Source organism: Mytilus edulis, chromosome 9 (genome assembly GCF_963676685.1).
Source record: "Mytilus edulis chromosome 9, xbMytEdul2.2, whole genome shotgun sequence".
Lineage (NCBI taxonomy): Eukaryota > Metazoa > Mollusca > Bivalvia > Mytilida > Mytilidae > Mytilus > Mytilus edulis.
Window position 1 is genome coordinate 51,255,117 of NC_092352.1, and position 20,862 is coordinate 51,275,978.

At 32.2% G+C, this 20,862-nt stretch overlaps 2 protein-coding genes across 2 annotated transcripts; both read left to right on the forward strand.

Moving 5' to 3' along the window:
• Positions 1-1,086: 1,086 nt before the first annotated feature.
• LOC139488553 (uncharacterized) lies at positions 1,087-7,602 on the forward strand. The gene is made up of 5 exons (XM_071274279.1): positions 1,087-1,678; positions 3,884-4,066; positions 4,655-4,781; positions 5,739-5,912; positions 7,313-7,602. Exons 1-5 carry the CDS (start codon positions 1,209-1,211, stop codon positions 7,514-7,516), a joined length of 1,158 nt encoding a protein of 385 aa, XP_071130380.1. The 5' UTR covers positions 1,087-1,208; the 3' UTR covers positions 7,517-7,602.
• Positions 7,603-10,281: 2,679 nt separating this feature from the next.
• LOC139488560 (uncharacterized) lies at positions 10,282-18,896 on the forward strand. The gene is made up of 6 exons (XM_071274286.1): positions 10,282-10,366; positions 11,072-11,164; positions 14,408-15,085; positions 16,217-16,273; positions 17,647-17,722; positions 18,461-18,896. Exons 2-6 carry the CDS (start codon positions 11,092-11,094, stop codon positions 18,753-18,755), a joined length of 1,179 nt encoding a protein of 392 aa, XP_071130387.1. The 5' UTR covers positions 10,282-10,366; positions 11,072-11,091; the 3' UTR covers positions 18,756-18,896.
• Positions 18,897-20,862: the final 1,966 nt, after the last annotated feature.

Consider the following 20,862-nt stretch of genomic DNA (forward strand, 5'->3'; position numbering starts at 1 on the left):
ACAGCTTTCCGTAAATTTCTTTATTTATCGCTCATTTGACCTCGCCCCCCCCCCCCTTTTTTTTTAGAAGAAGACACGGGTTATGTTCTTCTCATATATGTTATGATGGTATGATACTAAACCCCAAACGGGAAGGATTGTGCCTGATGTTCATATGATGAAATCATAATCTTTTAGTCAGTTTAATTGAAGTCTGGAGCTGGCATGTCAGTTAACTGCTAGTAGTCTGTTGTTATTTATTTATTATTGTCATTTTGTTTATTTTCTTTGGTTACATCTTCTGACATCAGACTCGGACTTCTCTTGAACTGAATTTTAATGTGCGTATTGTTATGCGTTTACTTTTCTACATTGGTTAGAGGTATATATAGGGGGAGGGTTGAGATCTCACAAACATGTTTAACCCCGCCGCATTTTTGCGCCTGTCCCAAGTCAGGAGCCTCTGGCCTTTGTTAGTCTTGTATTATTTTAATTTTAGTTTCTTGTGTACAATTTGGAAATTAGTATGGCGTTCATTATCACTGGACTAGTATATATTTGTTTAGGGGCCAGCTGAAGGACGCGTCCGGGTGCGGGAATTTCTCGCTACATTGAAGACCTGTTGGTGACCCTCTGCTGTTGTTTTTTATTTGGTCGGGTTGTTGTCTCTTTGACACATTCCCCATTTCCAGTCTCAATTTTACTCACGGCTTACATCATGAGACAACAATGACCTCACTGGTAAAACGTGCAAATTAGATAAAATATAAATACACTGAGGGATCACTGTAATTGCGTCCGAATCATATAAAAATGGTTTTATGTGACAATTATAACTATCATGATTGGTACCAGGCAGTGCTTGTATATGGTTTTTTTTCTCATTTCAAGTCAGAGACCTGTTTCTTCTTGAGACTCGGAGTCATCTGTTTGATTTACAATAGATGATATACACTAATTCACTGTACAGATTTACTGTATCGATAAATGTAATTATATCATTAAAACAAGGATTTGTTTACTACATCCTTGCTTTAAATTAGTCAAATTTTATATTTTCATTTTCCGGAATTTGTAACCGACTTGTTTTGAGATATTACAATCTGACAATTAAAAACCAATAGACGGCGCTACAGTAACAACCGGATGTTGTCATTATTTTCGTTGATCTGTGGATGATCTAGTTGAAAAATACACTGAAGTACCTCCCATAAACATTGACAGCTACAATGGCAACATGTAAACGAACCATAAGCATCGAAGATTCAAGTAACAGCTCAGACATTGATTTTTTTCCTAACTGTAAAAGACATCAAACTAAAAAGCCGAAATTGACAGAGGGAACGTTGAACGATGTTGGAGTTATTTTCTCGGAGAAGCCTATATCTATGGATAACTTGATTCAAAATCTTAAAATTTTACAGAAGGGATCCAATGGATCTGGAAACTTTCCCACCACCATTGATTCACTCAAAATGTTCACCATGGACCTTCTTACTTTTTCATTCCCTTGTGTCAGTTGGAGTAAGAAATCAACACTACCATTAGCATTAATGTTACAAGAAGAGGAAATAGAACAAGAATCGTTAATGATCATCTGTACAATTAATAAAACATTATCTGAATTCTATGAAAGAACGAGGTGTAGAGAGAATAACAATCTTCCGAATTTGATATTAACTGACAGATTGAGTAATAGGTAATATTCTAGTTTAAAAACTTCTATCAAATGTCATGTTTTTCATCAACCATGTCTACATTTTTTGTTGATCAAGGTCTGAAAACTGCTAAAAGAGCGACGAAAGATACAGACAAACAATACATTTTGTAGTACACATGACACAACATAGAAAACTAAGCAACATGAACCCCACCAAAAAAAGGGGTGATCTCAGGTGCTCAGGAAAGGGTAAGCAGATCCTGCTCATGATACATGTATAACAAATCCGGTAATAAGGTATCAGGTCTGTTCGCGGCAAATACACTTTCACATCTCATATTTTCGCCCCCGAAGTCTGTTCGTGCCCATTTTTTTTTATATAGAGAAATCACTTACCTAAACATGATTAAGATTTATCCAACACACCAACAAACAAAAATTGCCAGAATCTCATTATATTTAGAAACAATGAAAAAAATATATTTATAGCAATACACCTACCATCATGACCATGCTTACCATTTATTCAACACATTGTCAGATTCAATGGCTAGAAACAATGATTTTTTTTTTATTTCAATACACAACATGCACTAATCAAAATGATTAAGAATTAACACAAAAATGAAATACTTGTGATTGTTGTCAGAATCACACTTTAATTATAAAATACAATGAAAAAATAAATTTTTATAGCAAATCACTTACTATGACATGTATGATACAAAAAATAAACCTTGTCAGAATCTTAAATTATTTAGAAACAATGACATATATATTTATAGCAATACACTTACGAAAACTCTGTAAAATTGGATGGAAACGTGTAGGGTGCAAAAGTGAAAGGGGGCGAACACGAATGGGTGCAAGTGTGATTAAGCGTGAATGGACCGGGATTCAACAAATCCGGTAGGTCACATTCATGAAAGGGAAGGTGAGGACACTTATGTAAAAAATGTAGTTTAGGTTCACGTTTTAATTGATAACCTTATACATTTTGCACATGTTATAAATTAAATGTTTATTGAACATGTTGAATAAATATATATATGAAAAAGAAGATGTGGTATGATTGCCAATGAGGCAACTCTTTATAAGAGACCAAATGACTTGAATATTAACTATAGGTCACAGTTCCACCTTCTACAATTACATAGACCATACTGCATATATAGTCAGCTACAAAAGGCCCTGAAATGACAAAAGCACATGATATTAAACATTTATGACAATGCCTAATCCAAGTGTACAAAAGAGGGGCAAAAGATACCAGGAGGACATTCAAACTCATCTATTGAAAACTAACAACAACATGGCTAAAAAAGAAAAAGTTTAACAATCAAATAATAATACACAAGCCACAAGAAAACTAAACATGCTAAAAACTAAGCAACATGAACCCCAATAAAAAATGAAGGTGATCTCAGGTGCTCCAGAAGAGTAAGCAGATCCTGTTCCACTTGTGGCACCCATCATGTTTCAAGTTATTACAAACCTGTAAATAGTCTAAATTGGTAGGTCATTTGGTTAAAAGCAGTGGCGGATCCAGATATTTTCGTAAGTGGGGGCCCGCTCCAGTCACGCTTCAGTGATTCCCTATATAAGCAACCAAATTTTTTCCAAAAAAGGGGGCCTGGGCCCCCCCCTAAATCCGCCCCTGAAAAGGAAACAGCATTGTAGTTAGGATATAAGGAACATATTTGATATCATCTTTGAAACAGATATTCCGTAACGATCAACCAACTCCAAAAAGAATCTAACAAAACATTATAAAAGCTATTTATATTACAACAATGTACAGTTTAAAACAACAAAAATACATATATATATATAGGGGGCGTTATTCATTCTTCAGTGATAGACGGATGCCTGTATGCATGCATTTCAATATAAATTGTAACAGGTCTAAAAGTTGTCATCTTAAATTGTCTATCTACATTTTGAAGATGTCTCTTCCTAGAAGGGCTTAGTTGGGTTTTTTTTTAACTTCTTGTTTGTTGTCAAACTTATTTTTTTAAATGGTTGAGGTATCAATTGGTGGAAAATACCAGAACTAAAATTACAATATTTTCTTGATTCTGACCCAATGAAAATTCCAACCGACTGCCATTATTTAAACAAAAGGAAACCCCAAAATCCTAAACATGATACATATATAACAAATAAATATTATTTGTTACTTTTTATTTATAGGAACTTTATTTTATTTATATTTTAAATTTATATTCATATATTATTTTGTAGACTGTTTGAACATTGGTTTCACAGAATATTTTTGTTTGTTTCTGGTATGAAAGAAATCCTTGAAAAGTTGATAAATCCTATTCCAGTTCCACCTGGAAGATATTCTGATCAAGAAATATTACAAGAAAGTGTGTTCACTCAAATATTCCTAAAGTTTGCACAGATATGTTTTCTCAATCCAGAGTAGGTACTGTATATATACATGTATATGAGAACAATGTTTTACCTTAATCTATTCCAAAACACATTGTTATTAAAAACAAAGTAGCCAATTCAAATCTTTTACATGTTATTGACCATGTTGACTACAAAATGGAGTATCCAAGTTTGAAATTATTTGAATTTTATGATCTGACATAATAAATGTTTTAGGAAAAAGTGAATATCATTAGCTACATTGTACATTGTAATATATAATTTTTTGACTAGATTCTATAAAAAAAAAATATGTATTTTTGATAATAAAGGATCATAAAGGAATGGTTGAAATAAAATTAATAGATACATATATAAAAAATAATTGAGCAAATTAGAAAAAAATTTAAATACCTACGTTCATGACATTATGTACATGACATATGGTATATTTTTTTTAACAGTATTAGCTTTATATGTACGTATAATAATAATTAAATAGTGTGTTCATATAGTTTGCAAAGTTTTATCAAAATCTCTATCAAGGATCTAAATTTTCAAATTAAACATAAATTGTTTTGGCTTTCTCATTTGCAAATATACTGATTAAAAAATTCTGGTCTTTTTTCATTTCAGAGTTGGCGAAGCTAGCAAAAAATGTTTAAAAATAAGAAATAAAACCGTTGGTTATATATCTGATGTAAGATTTTATCAACATGAAACTAAAGCTGGATCACCTCATTTATTAATGTTGATGGTAGAGGTATGTACAATATTAATTTATACAAAAATATGAAGAGATATTGGGTAAATTCCAATGAGAACTATGAAAACATGTACATATATACATATACATGTACAAATAAGGAGATATGGTATGAACGCCAATGAGACAACTATCAGCCAAAGTTCAAATGAAGTGGATGTAAGCAATGATAGGCAACCATACAGCCTTCATCAATGAGAAAAACCCATACCTAATGGACAGCTATAAAAGGCAAGGACATGAAAACTATATATGAAACAATTCAAATGAGAAAACTATTAGCCTTATTTTTAATAAAACAATTAACTAAAAACAAATATGACAAGCATTCTCCCTGATAACCACTGAACAACAGGCTCCTGACTTTGGACAGGAACATATAGCATGTGGTGGTGTTAAACTTGTTTGCTGGAGCCGAACCCCTCCCTTAACCTGGGATAGTGGTGCAACAGCTCAACATAAGAACAAACTCTGTTAAAAAGATCTTAACTCATTAATATAGAGTCAAAGCAGAAAACTTCTAACGAAAAATCTACAGATTGGACCTTACAGAGTATCTATAAACTGTAAATTCAGAAATTATTGCGTGCATCTATATCACGATTTTGTCTGACATTTAAGTAAAAAATGCCATTGTAATTTTTGTGATGTTTAGAAAAATCCTGTTTGATTCATGCAAAAAAAATTGGCTGACTGAATTTTCGGCTCTCCATGGACACCATTTGCGAGAGTAATAATGGGTCTTAAGGAAACGATGATAGTCCGTCGGAAGGGAACAGTAAATGGCTGACCCGTGTTATGAGAAAGCCATGTAGAGACACCCTTGTAGATTTCAAAAAGGAAAAGGATTAACATAAGTTGCAATAACCTAATCCACTATAAATAAATATATTGAAACTAATATCTTAACCTTACATATAATTAATTCCTGAACTTTTTACCTGTTTTATTAAGGTTAAAAACAATGGTTTAAGTCAGACAGATGGTGACAAGGATTCAGCTACTCCATGGATAGAGGGACATTTGGACAAATGTATACTAGATCAGATAGGACTCCAACTCATGTCTGATATTTGGAACTCAACATTTGCTCCAAGTACTCTTGCAGTTGTTTGTTTTAGGACTGAGGTAACTTTAAATTTCTGTGTTTATAACATATGTGTGTTTCTCTTTTTGGACTGTTAAACTTGTAATAAAGATATTGCAGTAGAGGAAAACTTAAAGACTTGAGATATTTTATGAATTTTGAGTCTGTTTATTGAGTAGATTAAAAATAAATATTTTTGGAAATACCATAACTGATTGGTTTTCTAATATATTTTTTATTTACAAGCACTTAAACTTTGCCAAATGTGATTTTGGTCTCTTTTCAGCTAAGGTTTAATATCTTTAAAAATAAAATTGAGAATGGAAATGGGGAATATGTCCAAGATACAACAACCTGACCAAAGAGTAGATAACAGCTGAAAGGCCACCAATTGGTCTTTAACACAGTGAGAAAACCTCACACCTGGAGGCGGGCTTTAGCTGGCCTCTAAATAAAAATGCGTACCAGTTCCTAGTTCAATGTAAAATGGACTTCATACTAAACCTCAAAACAAATAAATGAACTAAAATTAAAAAACATAAACGACTAACAAAGTCCAGAGGCTCCTGACTTGGGACATGCTCAATAATGTGTCGAGATTAAACATGTTTTGTGAGATCTTAAAATATCAATGTGCATATACAATATTAGGTCAATGTCAGAAAAATATCAACTTTTTTGTACTCGCCGCAAAACTGGGGAAGGGCTCGGTAGAACGTTGCCCCTCCCCAGTTTCTCAGACTCATACAAAAAAGTTGATATTTTTCTGACATTGATATTTCAGTCAGCTATAAGAATGAAATTCAAAACAGTGTGGCTGTGGCCATTGATTGACGCGTTAAATTCATCCATTGACTGGGACAATTTACGTGAACGTTTGTCTGTAACGACCACGGTTCACGACGTACCTACTATAGACATTTAAACTGTGGGGTCACCAAAGGTTTCTTAACGGCTTTAATTATAAAATAATTCGAAAAATTAATCAGGAATAACCTTTATGTTTTGATTTATATAATTGATATAAATCAAAACATCGTGTTATTTCTGATTAATTTTTCGAATTACTTTATTAAGGTGTTGAGAACCTTTGGTGACCCCATAGTTTAAATGTCTTTAAAAAGTACATAGTGAGCAGTGGTCGTTACATACAAACGTTCACCTAAATTGTCCCAGTCATTGGAGGAATTTTATGTGTCAATCAATGGCCACAGCCACACTGTTTTGAATTTCATTCTATTTTTGTTCCACACATTAATTTAATTTAAATGAAATAGTGTCTAATTGCTTCTTAGATTATAATTGCACAATTGGACATAAAGGAAAACTTGGTCAGAATTTAAAGCACATATCACCAAAGTATAGGATTATTTTTCTTTCCAATATTAATATATCTTAATGAAGTCCCTAATTATATCTTTTACAATATGTTTACTTTCAGGTAATTTTCATGTTACTGGAAGCAGATTTAGAACACTATGAAGCTTGGCTATTAAATAAAAATGTGGATATATTCAAATCATGTATACAGTACACCAGATCATATAATATCATGGTAGCAGATGATAGGAGACAGCTATTAGACCTACTATTTTGGTTGGGATGTACTCAAAAAGGAGACTTTGAACGTTACTTTTTCTTTTAATATTATAATAAATCATGTTTATTTTATGTGAATTGCTAAGAAATTTGTATATTTTATGTAAATATAAGAATCTTTGTATGCTATATATAAAAAATTGAAAACAACACATTTTATAATTTCTTGCTTCCGAAGCACTTTTCTGGATTTACCTTCATCAGGAACGCTGAATGCCAATTATTTGAAATCCGAAGATGTATAAGTACCGAAACCGTTGAAGAGCTATATGTTAAAAATACCTAAAATAAATAGCCAAATTCATCTAAAGCCAACTTTGCCTGAGGGAGTTGAAACATAATTAGTTTCTTAATAATTTCAAAATTTATAAACGGAAAATTTTTGTTAAGTTTGGTTAATCATGTCAGTACCAAAATACTGACTACTGAGCTGATGATACCCTCCTTGTGGACTTCTGTCACAGAAAGCTTGACATAGGAATAGTTATCCAGCGGCGACAGCAACAGAAGCATAAACAAACTTCTTGGAAGCTTAATATTTCAAAAGGTAGCAGACCCAGATACCCTTCATACTTTCCCTTATGTAACGAAGTTTCTATCTGTCTTATTTCCATTGTCCTTGACCTCATTTTCATGGTTCATTGACTCCTTTGAAAAAAGAGTTAAGATTTTTAGTATTCTTGATTTCTGTCTTATTATGAGTTATAGGATAACTATACTATACTATAAGCAAAAGGTCTACTATATTTGGTTTATGGAATGGTTGGAAGGTGTACATGTCCATCTGGCAGGTGTCTTTTATTTTTTTATTTTATTTAATGGCCCTGCAACAAAGTTGTCGATGCCATATAGCTTTACCCTTGTCCGTCATTACGCCATTCTGCAACAAACCATTATACAGACTTTTTTAGTGTTCAGTTTTGTGTTTTGGTCTGTTTTTCTTAAACTATAAGCAATAGGTCAACTATATTTGATGTTTGGAATGATTGTAAGGTTATATGTCTGTCTGGCAGAAATTCATCTATCCTTGACCTCACTTTTATGGTTCATTGGTCAATGTAAGTTTTCCTGGTTAAGTTTGTTTCTTAGAAACTATAAGCAATGGGTAGTTGACCCAACTACATTAAACGCAAGTCTTGATTGTTCGGTAAACTTTTCTGTCTAGCATAGTTCATCTGTCTTTGACCTTATTTTCATGGTTCATTGGTCAATGTTTAGTTTTCTTGGTTAAGTCTGTTTCTCAGAAACTATAATCAAAAGGTCAACTACATTTGGTGTATAAAATGATTGTAAGGTGTACATGTATTTCTCTTTGAATTATCTGACCTGGACCTCATTGGATCATGTTAAGTTTATGTGATACTTGTAGTTAAGCTTAATACTTAGAACTATCAACATAAAATCAATGGTTAGTAAAGAACGCTATACATTTTAGCATGTGCACTCTTGTTATGTTTTGGTCTGTTTTTGTTATAAGGAATGCAATACCCGGTAGGCCAACTATGTTTCGTGTGCATAAATTTTTTATATGTACATGTCTGACATGTTTTGTTTGTACTATAAGGAAAAGGTCAACTTTATTTTAGTGTATGGGATAATTGTAATGTATACATTCGGGGGAATTCCGACTACCACTGAAAAACTGAAAAACGAAGGCTTGTTGGATAGGGAAGGAAAGTTTGCCCTGAAAAGGGTCACTTACGGACCCCTCAAATAACGGTAGTGGGTATGCTTATTTTTATTATTAACAAATATAAAAGACGATGAATAAATAACAACATATACCATAATAAAGATAGGTCGCTGTAGCTGAAAACAAAATTATAATAACATGTGATAAGAAATCACACCATCCTACACATAGAAGAGTACGTACAACCAAACCGTGAACATTACAAACATGCATTATCTTGTTTATTGTCCAAAACAAACTCATTTCGCATCTTCTTATATATAGATTTTAAAAGAAACCTTTTTTTTTAAATAAACAAAAAAAAAACTCTATTTGTTGAAATTTAGGAACACATATGTACACATTTTGAGGGTTTGTATTTGTAGATAGGGATATGATACTACATAGAGTAGTGGCGATGTCCAATACGGGTGGATGTAGAATACATGGATTATATCTATTCATATTTGAATGAGTTTGGTTTGCAACCATTTATAACAATGAATTTGTTTTATAGAGTATAAAAATGCTCAAAAAGGGTGCTACTCTGTCAAATAGGTTGCATACTTTAAAAATAGATTATGTAGTCAGTCGAATTTAAATACATTGTCCAGTAACTCAAAAATTATACGTTTTTGCACTCAAATAAACAGTCAATAACCTACACTGAAAGTCTAGCGATTGTATGTGCAAAAGTGGTAGGATTTACAAAAACAACATCCATGCCAAATTGTTGAATGTGGTTCTTGGTACCAGTGAAGATATTAAGAAGTTAAATTGTTGTTGATCTATAGGTTTATATTCATGTCTTTCTTCTTTGGTAGAATCTTACTTGCACTATCATGCACACTTATCATATGGTACTATAATTTCTAATATGGTGCTTTTACTTTTAAATGCATAAGTATTGTGGTTTTATGTTAATTAAATACTTTATATTCGAATGAGAATCGAATCAAAAAATGCATTTAAACTTTGTTCAAGCTTCTCATTAAAATGGCTTCAAATTGTAAAACAACTCTTTAATGTAAATGACAAATCGCACAAAACGCCCTATTTTGTTATGATGACAATTGTATTTCACTATAAGTTTTATAAGTTAACAACTGCATCCTTGATAGTTTAATAGCAAATTAAATGTCATGCGTTATCTATTTTTGTAACATTGTGTGACAACTACATCCGTGTGTAGTTCTCATTTCGAAAAGAAACAAACCTATGCAGGTAAATATATTAATGCTCTTTTACACTAAGGTGTGTATATTGTGATGTGTTTGAGTTTTATCATTAATCTTCAATTTGTTTCCGTGATAATTATATACAGCCACATCTTAAACGACATTTCCCAATAATTAACATAAGTTTACCGAAAGAACACCGCTTATTTTTAATTGTTATATATGACCCCATATATGAGAAGCTGAATTCGTTAGAGGGACCTACAGAGGCGGATTTAGAGGGGAGTAGGGGGCCTGGGCCCCCTTTTTGAGAAAACAATTGGTTAATTATAAAGAGAATCACTGAAGCGTGACGGTAGCGCTCCCTCTCTCATTAGGCAGCCATTGGGCCCCCACTTATGAACATTTCTAGATCCGCCACTGGACTTCAATCGTATTGAATCAGCTGATTTCTTTTTACGAATCATTATAGTTTTTCTTTATGGGAACGCTTTTTGAAATTTGTACATGTAAACATAATAAAATGTAGGTCAAGTCATTAAAATTATAAATAATTCCCCCAACACTCAAACTGATTGACGAGTTGTACTGTTTATGTAAGATATTCTAAAGTGACTGTTACGCTGAAATACAATTAAAAACTACAGAAAGAACATTGTTAGACATCTTTACAGAACTGGTAAGCTGAAATAACTTTTACGGTATAATTCATTGGTATGCGTTATTTTTTATTTTATTTTTTAATTTTTAGGTGAATTTCTTTTGCGCAACATGTCTCCAATTTCCATAAGTTTGTATATGTGCACGATACTGATGTGTTTATCTCCGTCTATAGAAGCATTCAGTGAGTATTTGCATTTAATACTACTCCCCTGTAAATGAACTCATCAAAGGTTTATTAAGATATAAGGATAGATATTTCATATATTCAGACAAAAAGACTCATCAGTGACGCTCGAAGTTTTGTATACAGTTAATTTATAAGTATGAACATATCAATGATAATTCCTGTCCACACAGATGTGCTGACTACTGGGCTGGTGATACCCTCGGGGAATAAAAACTTCACCAACAGTGACATCGACCCAGTGGTTGTAAATAAACTTAACACAGATACCAGCCGGGATAGAAACTTTATATATGTGCTAGACGTCTACAAAAGACTCATCAGTGACGCTCGAATCCAAGAATGTTAAAAAGGTAAAATTAAGTGCGAAGTTGAAGAAAATTGAGGACCAAAAATTCTTAAATGTTTTGCAAATAAAATGCTATTTATTTATCATGTAACAACACTATCCACTTAAGACCAAAATGACAAATAAGGAGGTAAACGATTACAGGTCAACGTTTGGCTTTCCACAGTAGACAACACTCACGTCTAGCGTACACAATTATAAGCATCGTATCTTTGATGAGTTTTTTTTTCAACTGATGGGTCGATGTCACTGCTGATGGAGGTTTGCCCAACTATATACCACCATATCACCAGCCCAATAGTCACATAACTTCTTTGTTGATATGAATTGTCATTGATTGTTATTTTTATAAAGGAACTGTTAATAAACTTTAACTGTTCGAAATACTAAGGATTTTAATTTCTACCACATGAATAGATAATATAAGTTTTGTTTGGCATAAAGGAATTTTTGGTCCTTAATGTATCTCTTATAGAAGATTATAGGACCTTTAACCCTTCTTGTAGTGTCACTTATGAGACTCAGTCTTTTTTAGGCGAAACGCGCGGCTGGTGTACAAAACAATAAGTATGTTATCTTTAACATCCCGCCATTGTGTTATTGTGCTATAGTCAATTTTGAATTTCTGTTTTTCTTGTTTGCTTATGTACTTGGTCTATATCTCATGATGTGTTTCTGTGTTGAAACAGTTACTTGTTTTTATGTATTAAGATTATATTACTTTATCGATTGCTGTACCCCAAATTTTGACATGTTAATCTATTACACCTGTTTGGTTTTCTCAAACGTTGTTATCAATATTATTGAATTCAATACGACTGTACGTCATGTACAAGTGAGAGGTCTAGCTAGCTTTAAAACAAGTTTTACTCGACCATTTTCTACATAAGAAAATGTACCAATTCAGGAATATTACAGTTCTTTTTCATTCGTGAGATGTGTTTGAGCTTTTGATTTTGCCATTTAATTATAAAGGAATTTCCAACTATAATTTCCCTTAGCTTGTAGTTATGTATTTTTGTTATTTTACTTTTAAGCGTGTAAAAGGAATTGCACACAAAACCTTCTTAAATTTGTCGGATACATAATAGGTTTTACCTGTAGCCGTGTAGGGAAACATTTTTCCGAGCGTAAAGGAAACAAAGACAATCAATAAAATTATCTAAAGATACGGTTCAAAACTTTATAAAGCCGGTCATTTACATGGAAAAGGTTAAGGATTTTGCTACAATGTTACAAAATAACAAGTTTTTCATAACAAGACTGTTATACGTTGATAGTATTTAGATAAAGAAACTAAAAAAGCAGAAAAAAATGAAGGGTCCGAGTACTTGTTTTCGAGATAAAAGCCATTGAAAATTTGGCGGGAAATAATTCTCTCTAGACTTTTCATAAATTTACCATTGGTACTCTTCTTCTTAAAAAAAATATGGAAATAACAAGGATTTTATAGGATTTTCAACAATTGCTTTTTAAACTATATGTAATAAAATCTATGAAAAGAAAAGTAGGGGTTAACGGGGATTTTTTTTATGGCACTACATAGTTACAACAAGAAAACTCCGAATATCTGGCAAAAATTCAATAGCGAGGTTCTATTGAAAGCTCTTTTGTCTGAATTCCCTGGTGTTTAATTAGTTTAGAAATGTCAAAAAACTTTAAGCCAGTATCTCCAGGCTTTAATTGTACAACCGTAAACAACACAAGTATTAACCATAGCTAACGGCAAAATGTTAATATTTAATCCGATTACGTGTAACACATTGATTCGCTCTGATTGCCCTACAAGATGGCGACGCGCGCTATAAAGTGTGGGTAAAATCATCAATGGAAAACATCTATAGGAGCGAACATATTTAAGTAAGATAATTGAAAAAGAAGTAGTGACCAAAGTCGAATGTTAATAATAACTGTACTTAGTCAGGAATATGACGGTTGTTGTCTATTCGTTTGATGTGTTTCAGCTTTTAATTTTGCCATTTGATTAAGACATTCCATTTTGATTTTCCTCGAAGCTCAGTATTTTTGTGGTTTGACTTTTTACAAATCCCTTACTTCTTTTAAACTTTCTCTATTGCATCTTGCATTTATTAGAAAGTATGAAAATAATGTCTCACCAATTTAAAAGGATAAAAGCTCGTAAACTCGATAATACATTTATTCTGACACAGAACTTAGAGGAATTCGGGAGACGACCCGATGACCATAAGGTACAAAAAAGTTCCAGATAAAAAAAAATCGGGGTTTTCATGAACCTACAAAACTAAATGAGACTGTGTCACTGCTGCCACGGTAAACAACCCTACAAATATACTAAAAGTCAAACACAACTCAATTAGTCCTTTTCAAAAAGATGTGTTTGTCATGACAGCAATTATGAATATCACACATGCGGTAGTGAATGATTTGGCCTAAAAGAACGTCTTATTTTAAATAAAAGTTATGACACAAAGAGGTAAGATCAACTTTCCCTGTTTCACTAACATTGTCAAAACATAAAAGTTGTGAAATCTTACTTGTATTTGAATATTAGAGTTTTTAGTTATACACTTATACAAACATCAATCAATTAATTGCCGAAAAATCATATACACAATATTTAACTGTATTGACAATAGGTTTTTGCATTGGTTAAACTTGGAATCATGCATGGTTCGTAAAAATATTACAAATAAGACAAAGTCTGTAAAAATTGTCGTTTAGGGATATCTTGAGGCAATTATAAGGTACACCATGGTACACACTAATCAGACTGATATGGAATGGTGATACTGTAAATTCAAGTAAAAATTAAAGTAAAAAGTTTGTTTATCGAGGTTTTTGAACAAAATACAGAGGGCCTACCTCTCTTATAGAACATTAAATGTTTAAAGTTTCATAACTGCTTTCAGATTCCTGCAAAGAAGTATATTTGTCAAAGAATCGAAAAAACAGTGGAGAATATATACTTTATCATGGTGAAAACCCTTTCAAGGTGTATTTCTTCTTTGAAGATGATTGGGTGTATACATTTATATCAAAGACGTCATATAACACATCAATTGACATGTCAAAGTTATACAACACTAGAAACTTTACTACAATTCGTATCAGGTGGAACGACGGTACACAAAAAGACGTTTCTGTAGAAAATTTGACAGGATATCAAAATAAGTCAGATCTCTACTTCGGATATAACAACCATAATTCATATCAAGGCCCTCAAAGCACAAATGCCGATCACATGTCGCCATATCTGTTTCTTGGATTTTTACCAACTAGCCTAGCAAGCGAAAAAAACACACAAGGATACCGTGCTGGGGACAGGGATTTTACCTTCAGAAACTGTGATGCAAATCCAAATAGTTACATAACTTTCTATTTCAATCCGAATAGAAGCTATCCGAGGAGAGTTGGCAGGTCAAACACCTTTATGACCGGTTTAATGGATTATTCGTCATCAATAAATAACAGTTTATCCATGAGTAGTGAATTTTATTTTGATTTTGAGATGCATATGGGAGGTTGTGGTGGATTTATGACAACATATGATGTATCCAATATAACGGTAGCTTTAGGATTACCGTTTGGTAGGTATTTTTAGAGCATGTTTAAAGATGTAAAAATAGAACTATCTATGATAACATAGTCGTCGTCATCTAAATACCACTCAATTTGAAAAGGATTCATGTCTATCTTTTATCGTATTTAGTAGCATACCAATTCGTCTGTCACTGTCATAAATTCACTAATGGGTCTTTAGTAGACGAAACGCGCGTCTGGGGTAATATATAAAATTGTAATCCTGGTATCTATGATGAGTTTATTTACAACCACTGGTTCGGTGCCACTGCTGTTGAAGTTTTAAATCCCCGAGGGTATCACCAGCCCAGTAGTTAGCACTTCTGTGTTGACTTGAGTTATCATTGATATGTTCATAATTATAAATTAACTGTTAACAAAACTTTGAATTTTTGTTTGAAATACTAAGGCTTTTCTACCTCATGAATAGATTACCTTAGCTGTATTTGGCAAAACTTTAAGAATATTTGGTCCTCATTGCTGTTCAACTTTGTACTTTATTTAGCCTTTTAACATTTTTTGATTCGAGCGTCACTGATGAGTCTTTTGTGGACAAAACACGACGTCTTGCGTAAATATAAAATTTTAATCCTGGTATCTATGATGAGTCTATTCATATAGACTATGTCAATAGACTGCCATTCTCCGCCTGTATGGAGTTATTTCCAAAAGAATGACGATAAATGGTTTCTAAAACTTTGTGAATACATGGAACGGGAATAATCATAATGTGCAACCAACACTAAATTATTGAAATAACATACTAGTATATGTTTTATTATTGACGTGGATGCTTTCCTTTGACAGCTCCTTTGATATGTAGCAGGGTAAAATATTTTTTTTTTTTATCTTTTTCTACCTTTTAAGAGTGATCAAACTGCCACTTGTTTTTTTTACATCAAAACTGCCAGAACAAGTGATAGAAGTTAGCTTTATTGACGTGTTCTGCCATTTTTTTTTATTTTGACCATACTCTTGAGAATCATAATACTTTATACAACAACAATGATTATCTGCAAATAAACGAAATTGTCAGTTGTCTTCGTCAGGAGTCACTGCTCTTAACTCCGTCACAACTGTAATTATTTCTAGAAAATTTGTAAGAAAGTAATATTAAATTTATATACATATTCTTCCAGGGCCTTTAACAAATTTTGAAGCACATGAGAAAGATATTGGAGAAACGGGAAATACAGGTAAACTATCAATAGTATTATAACTAGCATACTTGTTTTTCATGTTTTTTAAGTGGTTTTTTTAAACAGCTATTCAAAGATAACATGAAAAGCAGTTTCCACGTTTCAAACAGTCATAAACAGACAATTAACTTAATATATATAGTTGGGAGTGGCAATGAGTTTATCAAGAATGTACTCAGTCTGACTAAACCGTATTTTTTAATTATATAGATTTGCCCTGTGAATATATATTGCTGTTCATTATATTTCAGACATTTTTTTAAGATGTATGAACAGTTATCAAAGATAACAGGATTATAAAATTTAATACGCCAGACGCGCGTTTCGTCTACACAAGACTCATCAGTGACACTCAGATCAAAACAGTTATAAAGCCAAACAAGTACAAAGTTGAAGAGCATTAATGACCAAAAATTCCAAAAGGTTGTGCCAAATACGGCTAAGGTAATCTATTCCTGGGATAACAAAATCCTTAGTTTTTCGAAAAATTCAAAGATTTTTAACAGGAAATTTATAAAAATGACCATATCATTGATATTCATGTCAACATCGAAGTGCTGACTACTGGGCTGGTGATACCCTCGGGGACGAAACGTACCAGCAGTGGCATCGACCCAGTAGTGTAAACAGTTATCAAAGGTACCAGGATTATAATTTAATACGCCAGACGCGCGTTTCGTCTACATAAGACTCATCAGTGACGCTCAGATCAAAACAGTTATAAAGCCAAACAAGTACAAAATTGAAGAGCATTAATGACCCAACATTCCAAAAAGCTGTGCCAAATACGACTAAGGTAATATATTCCTGGGATAACAAAATCCTTAGTTTTTCGAAAAATTCAAAGATTTTTAACAGGAAATTTATAAAACTGACCATATAATTGATATTCATGTCAACACCGAAGTGCTGACTACTGGGCTGGTAGAAAAGCAATCTTTATAATAAAGAACTTTATTTTCAATTTGTACAAGATTATGCCCGACATCAAACTGCAGTAACATTAAGAATCAATGTCCATTTTCAACCTTCTATATGGAATATTTGGTTAAGTCATGTATCTATATATATATAAATTATTCTCGAAATTTTAATTTTCAATTTAATTCTATTACTCTCATAACCAGACAATAAATGTAAAATATACACCGTTTCATCTTTTATTTGTCTCATAAGTAAACTTTAAAAAGTTTCTTGCTTAAAACGAAAGTTGCTGCTGTACACCATGTTTTCGATTTTGTACCTTTCTTCAATGCATTCGGGTGCACATATTGAATGTTTACCAGAAATGCATTTTAAGCGCCATTAATTATAATTTACATGTTTTGATTTTTAACCTAATGTTTATATTTAATGTTTTCAAATTTCAGGGATGATAATTGGACTGGTGATGGGTTTGGTACTGTTAATATGTGTTGGCGTCGTAGCAGTAATATTTTTAAAAAGGTATTAAGTTTCTGCTTTAAATTTTATTTCGTTATAACTAGAACACAATATATATTTAATGAAATTAACAAATGTTTAATACAATGTTAAAATAAGAAAAAAAAATCAATTGTCTAAAGAAGAAGAAGTGTAATACCGAGATACGTTAGGCAGGTGTTCATGAATAACCTTTACTGGGTACTTTAGAGATAAAGACTAGTAACGGGCAGGCAACTGTACTGACCTAGTTATTGTAAAATAGTTCTATATTTAATTGATAATTCATATTTCAATCTACATTATAAACATAAGGAGATGTGGTTTGATAAGTTGTTTAAACTTGTTGAAGTTTATTTAATTTTGTTAAAATATATACCAAATATACAACATTACCATTACGTTGTGGTATTTTGCTGCCTCTAGATATCGGTCTAACGTCATAAGAACAATTATGATATATAGTTGACGATTAAATATATATGATATTCCTGCATAGTCTTGTTTATCTAAACAAATATCTATGTGCAATCGACATATGTGTAGATGACATAGATATGTTGTACATGTGTATATCTGAAACCTCTTATGATGAATAATTGCAGCCGATCTGCAACATAGCATATAAATGAAATTATAAGATGAACTAATATTCATATCAACACTGATTGAAAAGCTTTTACTGTATTTTTTGTTCAAAATTTTAAAATCATCAAAAAGGTCAAATATAGTGTTAATTATACATTTTATATTGAATTTTAGATATATTGGTATGCGTGAAGAGAGGGACATGTTAAAAAATGTTATTACTTCAGACAGTTATACAATCCCAACAAAGAACGTTCAAGGCCACGAATATCGTACCCTAGAAATTAGAAACAATACAAAACCATACATAAATGTTTCGAGTATATCAGGCAGTCGTGCTGTATCTAACACTGAATATGACTACGCCACCGCAAATGAATATGTTGACCTTGTCAACCAAATAGGCTTAACAAATAGGGAATCGAATTATAATCAGTATGAAGTTGTGGAACAAACACAAAATATGTAATAAATTTCTGATATATCACCCAACAGCCCTCTGAAGAAAACTATTCTTAATTTGTGAACTATCACTAGTTGATAGATACGAACTTGAGGAGCAAATGAATAGAAATCGGGAAAAACAAGATTGACGAAATGGCAAAAGTTTTAGTGTATTAAAGTGACTTATTATTGCACTCGAAGAAACACAATTATCTTTAGTACAAACCATTGAATATGTACATATGTGCAAATTACTTATGAACTGTTAAGTCTTATGTCTTTATCTAGAAGATCAAATTAGCAATCCAACTTTAAGCAACTAAAAATACTTCATGGAGCAATCAGAATGTCTCAATATCTGCAGCATAATATCTGAAATTTACCGTTTAAGTTTTTCATGGAAGATGCTTAATGTTATTTTAGAACACATCAGATAAAGTACTTTTTTTCAAACCTTTGACTTCGAAAAAGTGGCATAGCCTAGTTCTTGTATTTTCTGTCTTTTTTTCGTGTGATCAAACTGTCTTTGATTTTGAATATTTGATAGACATCACACGTACAGTAAATAGTTATCAAAGGTACCAGGATTATAATTTAATACGCCAGACGCGCGCTTCGTCTACATAATACACATCAGTGACGCTCAGATCAAAATAGTTATCAAGCCAAACAAGTACAAAGTTGAAGAGCATTGAGGAGCCAACGTTTCCAAAAGTTGTGCAAAATACGGCTAAGGTAATCTATTACTTTTGTTCGTTAAGTATTTCTTATTAATTCGTTTATATGATGGACGAGTATAGGTTAAGAATTATATATTACACGTGGCCTATTTAGCTAGTTACTACAATTCTTATACGACACATGGTCGACAATTGTGTTAATCATGTCTTCTTGTTTTTTATCTATAACGTTGTCACCATGTGATAATGTATTATTGTGGCGTTGTCTTAAATATAATGCAAATAAATTTATAATCAATCCGGCATAGAGGTAGTTTGTTAGACTGTGGCATGTTGTTTGGATTATTTTGTTAATGTGTTGATTTATGTACTTGTGTTTATGTTTCCAAATATTGGCCCTCGAAAACATGAAATAAAAACATAAACGGAAGAAGGATTTTGTATATGTTTGTAATTCTCATCGGATTTTGTCAAATGTGTTGACTTCTTTTCTATTATATTTATGTGTTATGGTAAATAATATTAATCACCGCATTCATTTATTAGATTTCATTTTGTTCAACGTAATCAGTGCGATATTTTACGTTTCAAGTGAGATTCAAAACAAACCGTACATAGCTTTATAATATAGTTAATTGCTGCCTTAGTTTGCTATTAATAAATATTGAAATGTGCATTGTTATTAAGTGCAATATCGGTATTTAGTTCAAATGTAATCTTGGGTCAGTCCTAGTTCTATCTTATTCATTCAAATGACGTCATTTTTCATTTTTCATTTTTTGATGATCTGTTTTACAAATTCAAATGACGTCATCATTTTTTTGTCATTTTTTACAATTTCAAATATGACGTCACTTGGCGTTGAGGTTTAAACATATTCGGATGTGTCTACATATTGTGTTGCAAATGTCTGGTTATGTAATGTATTTCAGTTGTTTCCTGTAATTAGTTAATATTTCAGTTCTATCATGTACAGCTTTTGTTTATTAATTTTATAAATTTACTGTTTGCAAAAGTATAAATTATTCTAAATGATAAGGATGTTCTGGTAACTAACAGAAAACCCTGGCCGTTTTTGGCACAACTTTTTTGATCTTTTAGTCCTCGATGCTGTTCGACTTTGTGCTTGTTTCGGCTTTCAAACTTTTGTATCTGGGCATCACTAGTAGATCTTGTGTGGATAAAATGCACTTCTGGCATATTAAAATTTTCAACTTGTTGCCTTTTGTTGGCTGTGGTTCGTGTGTTTCTTTGTCAATTGTATTCTCCAATTTATTTATATTGAAGTCCTGTAGTGTTGAGTTGTCATCTTAATGTTATATTTCACATGGCTTTAAAAGGGGAGGTTTGTCATGCCACAAAACCAGGTTCAACCCGCCATTTTTTTCTTTAAAAATGTCCTGTACCAAGTCAGGAATATAGCCAATGTTATATTATAGTTCGTTTCTGTAT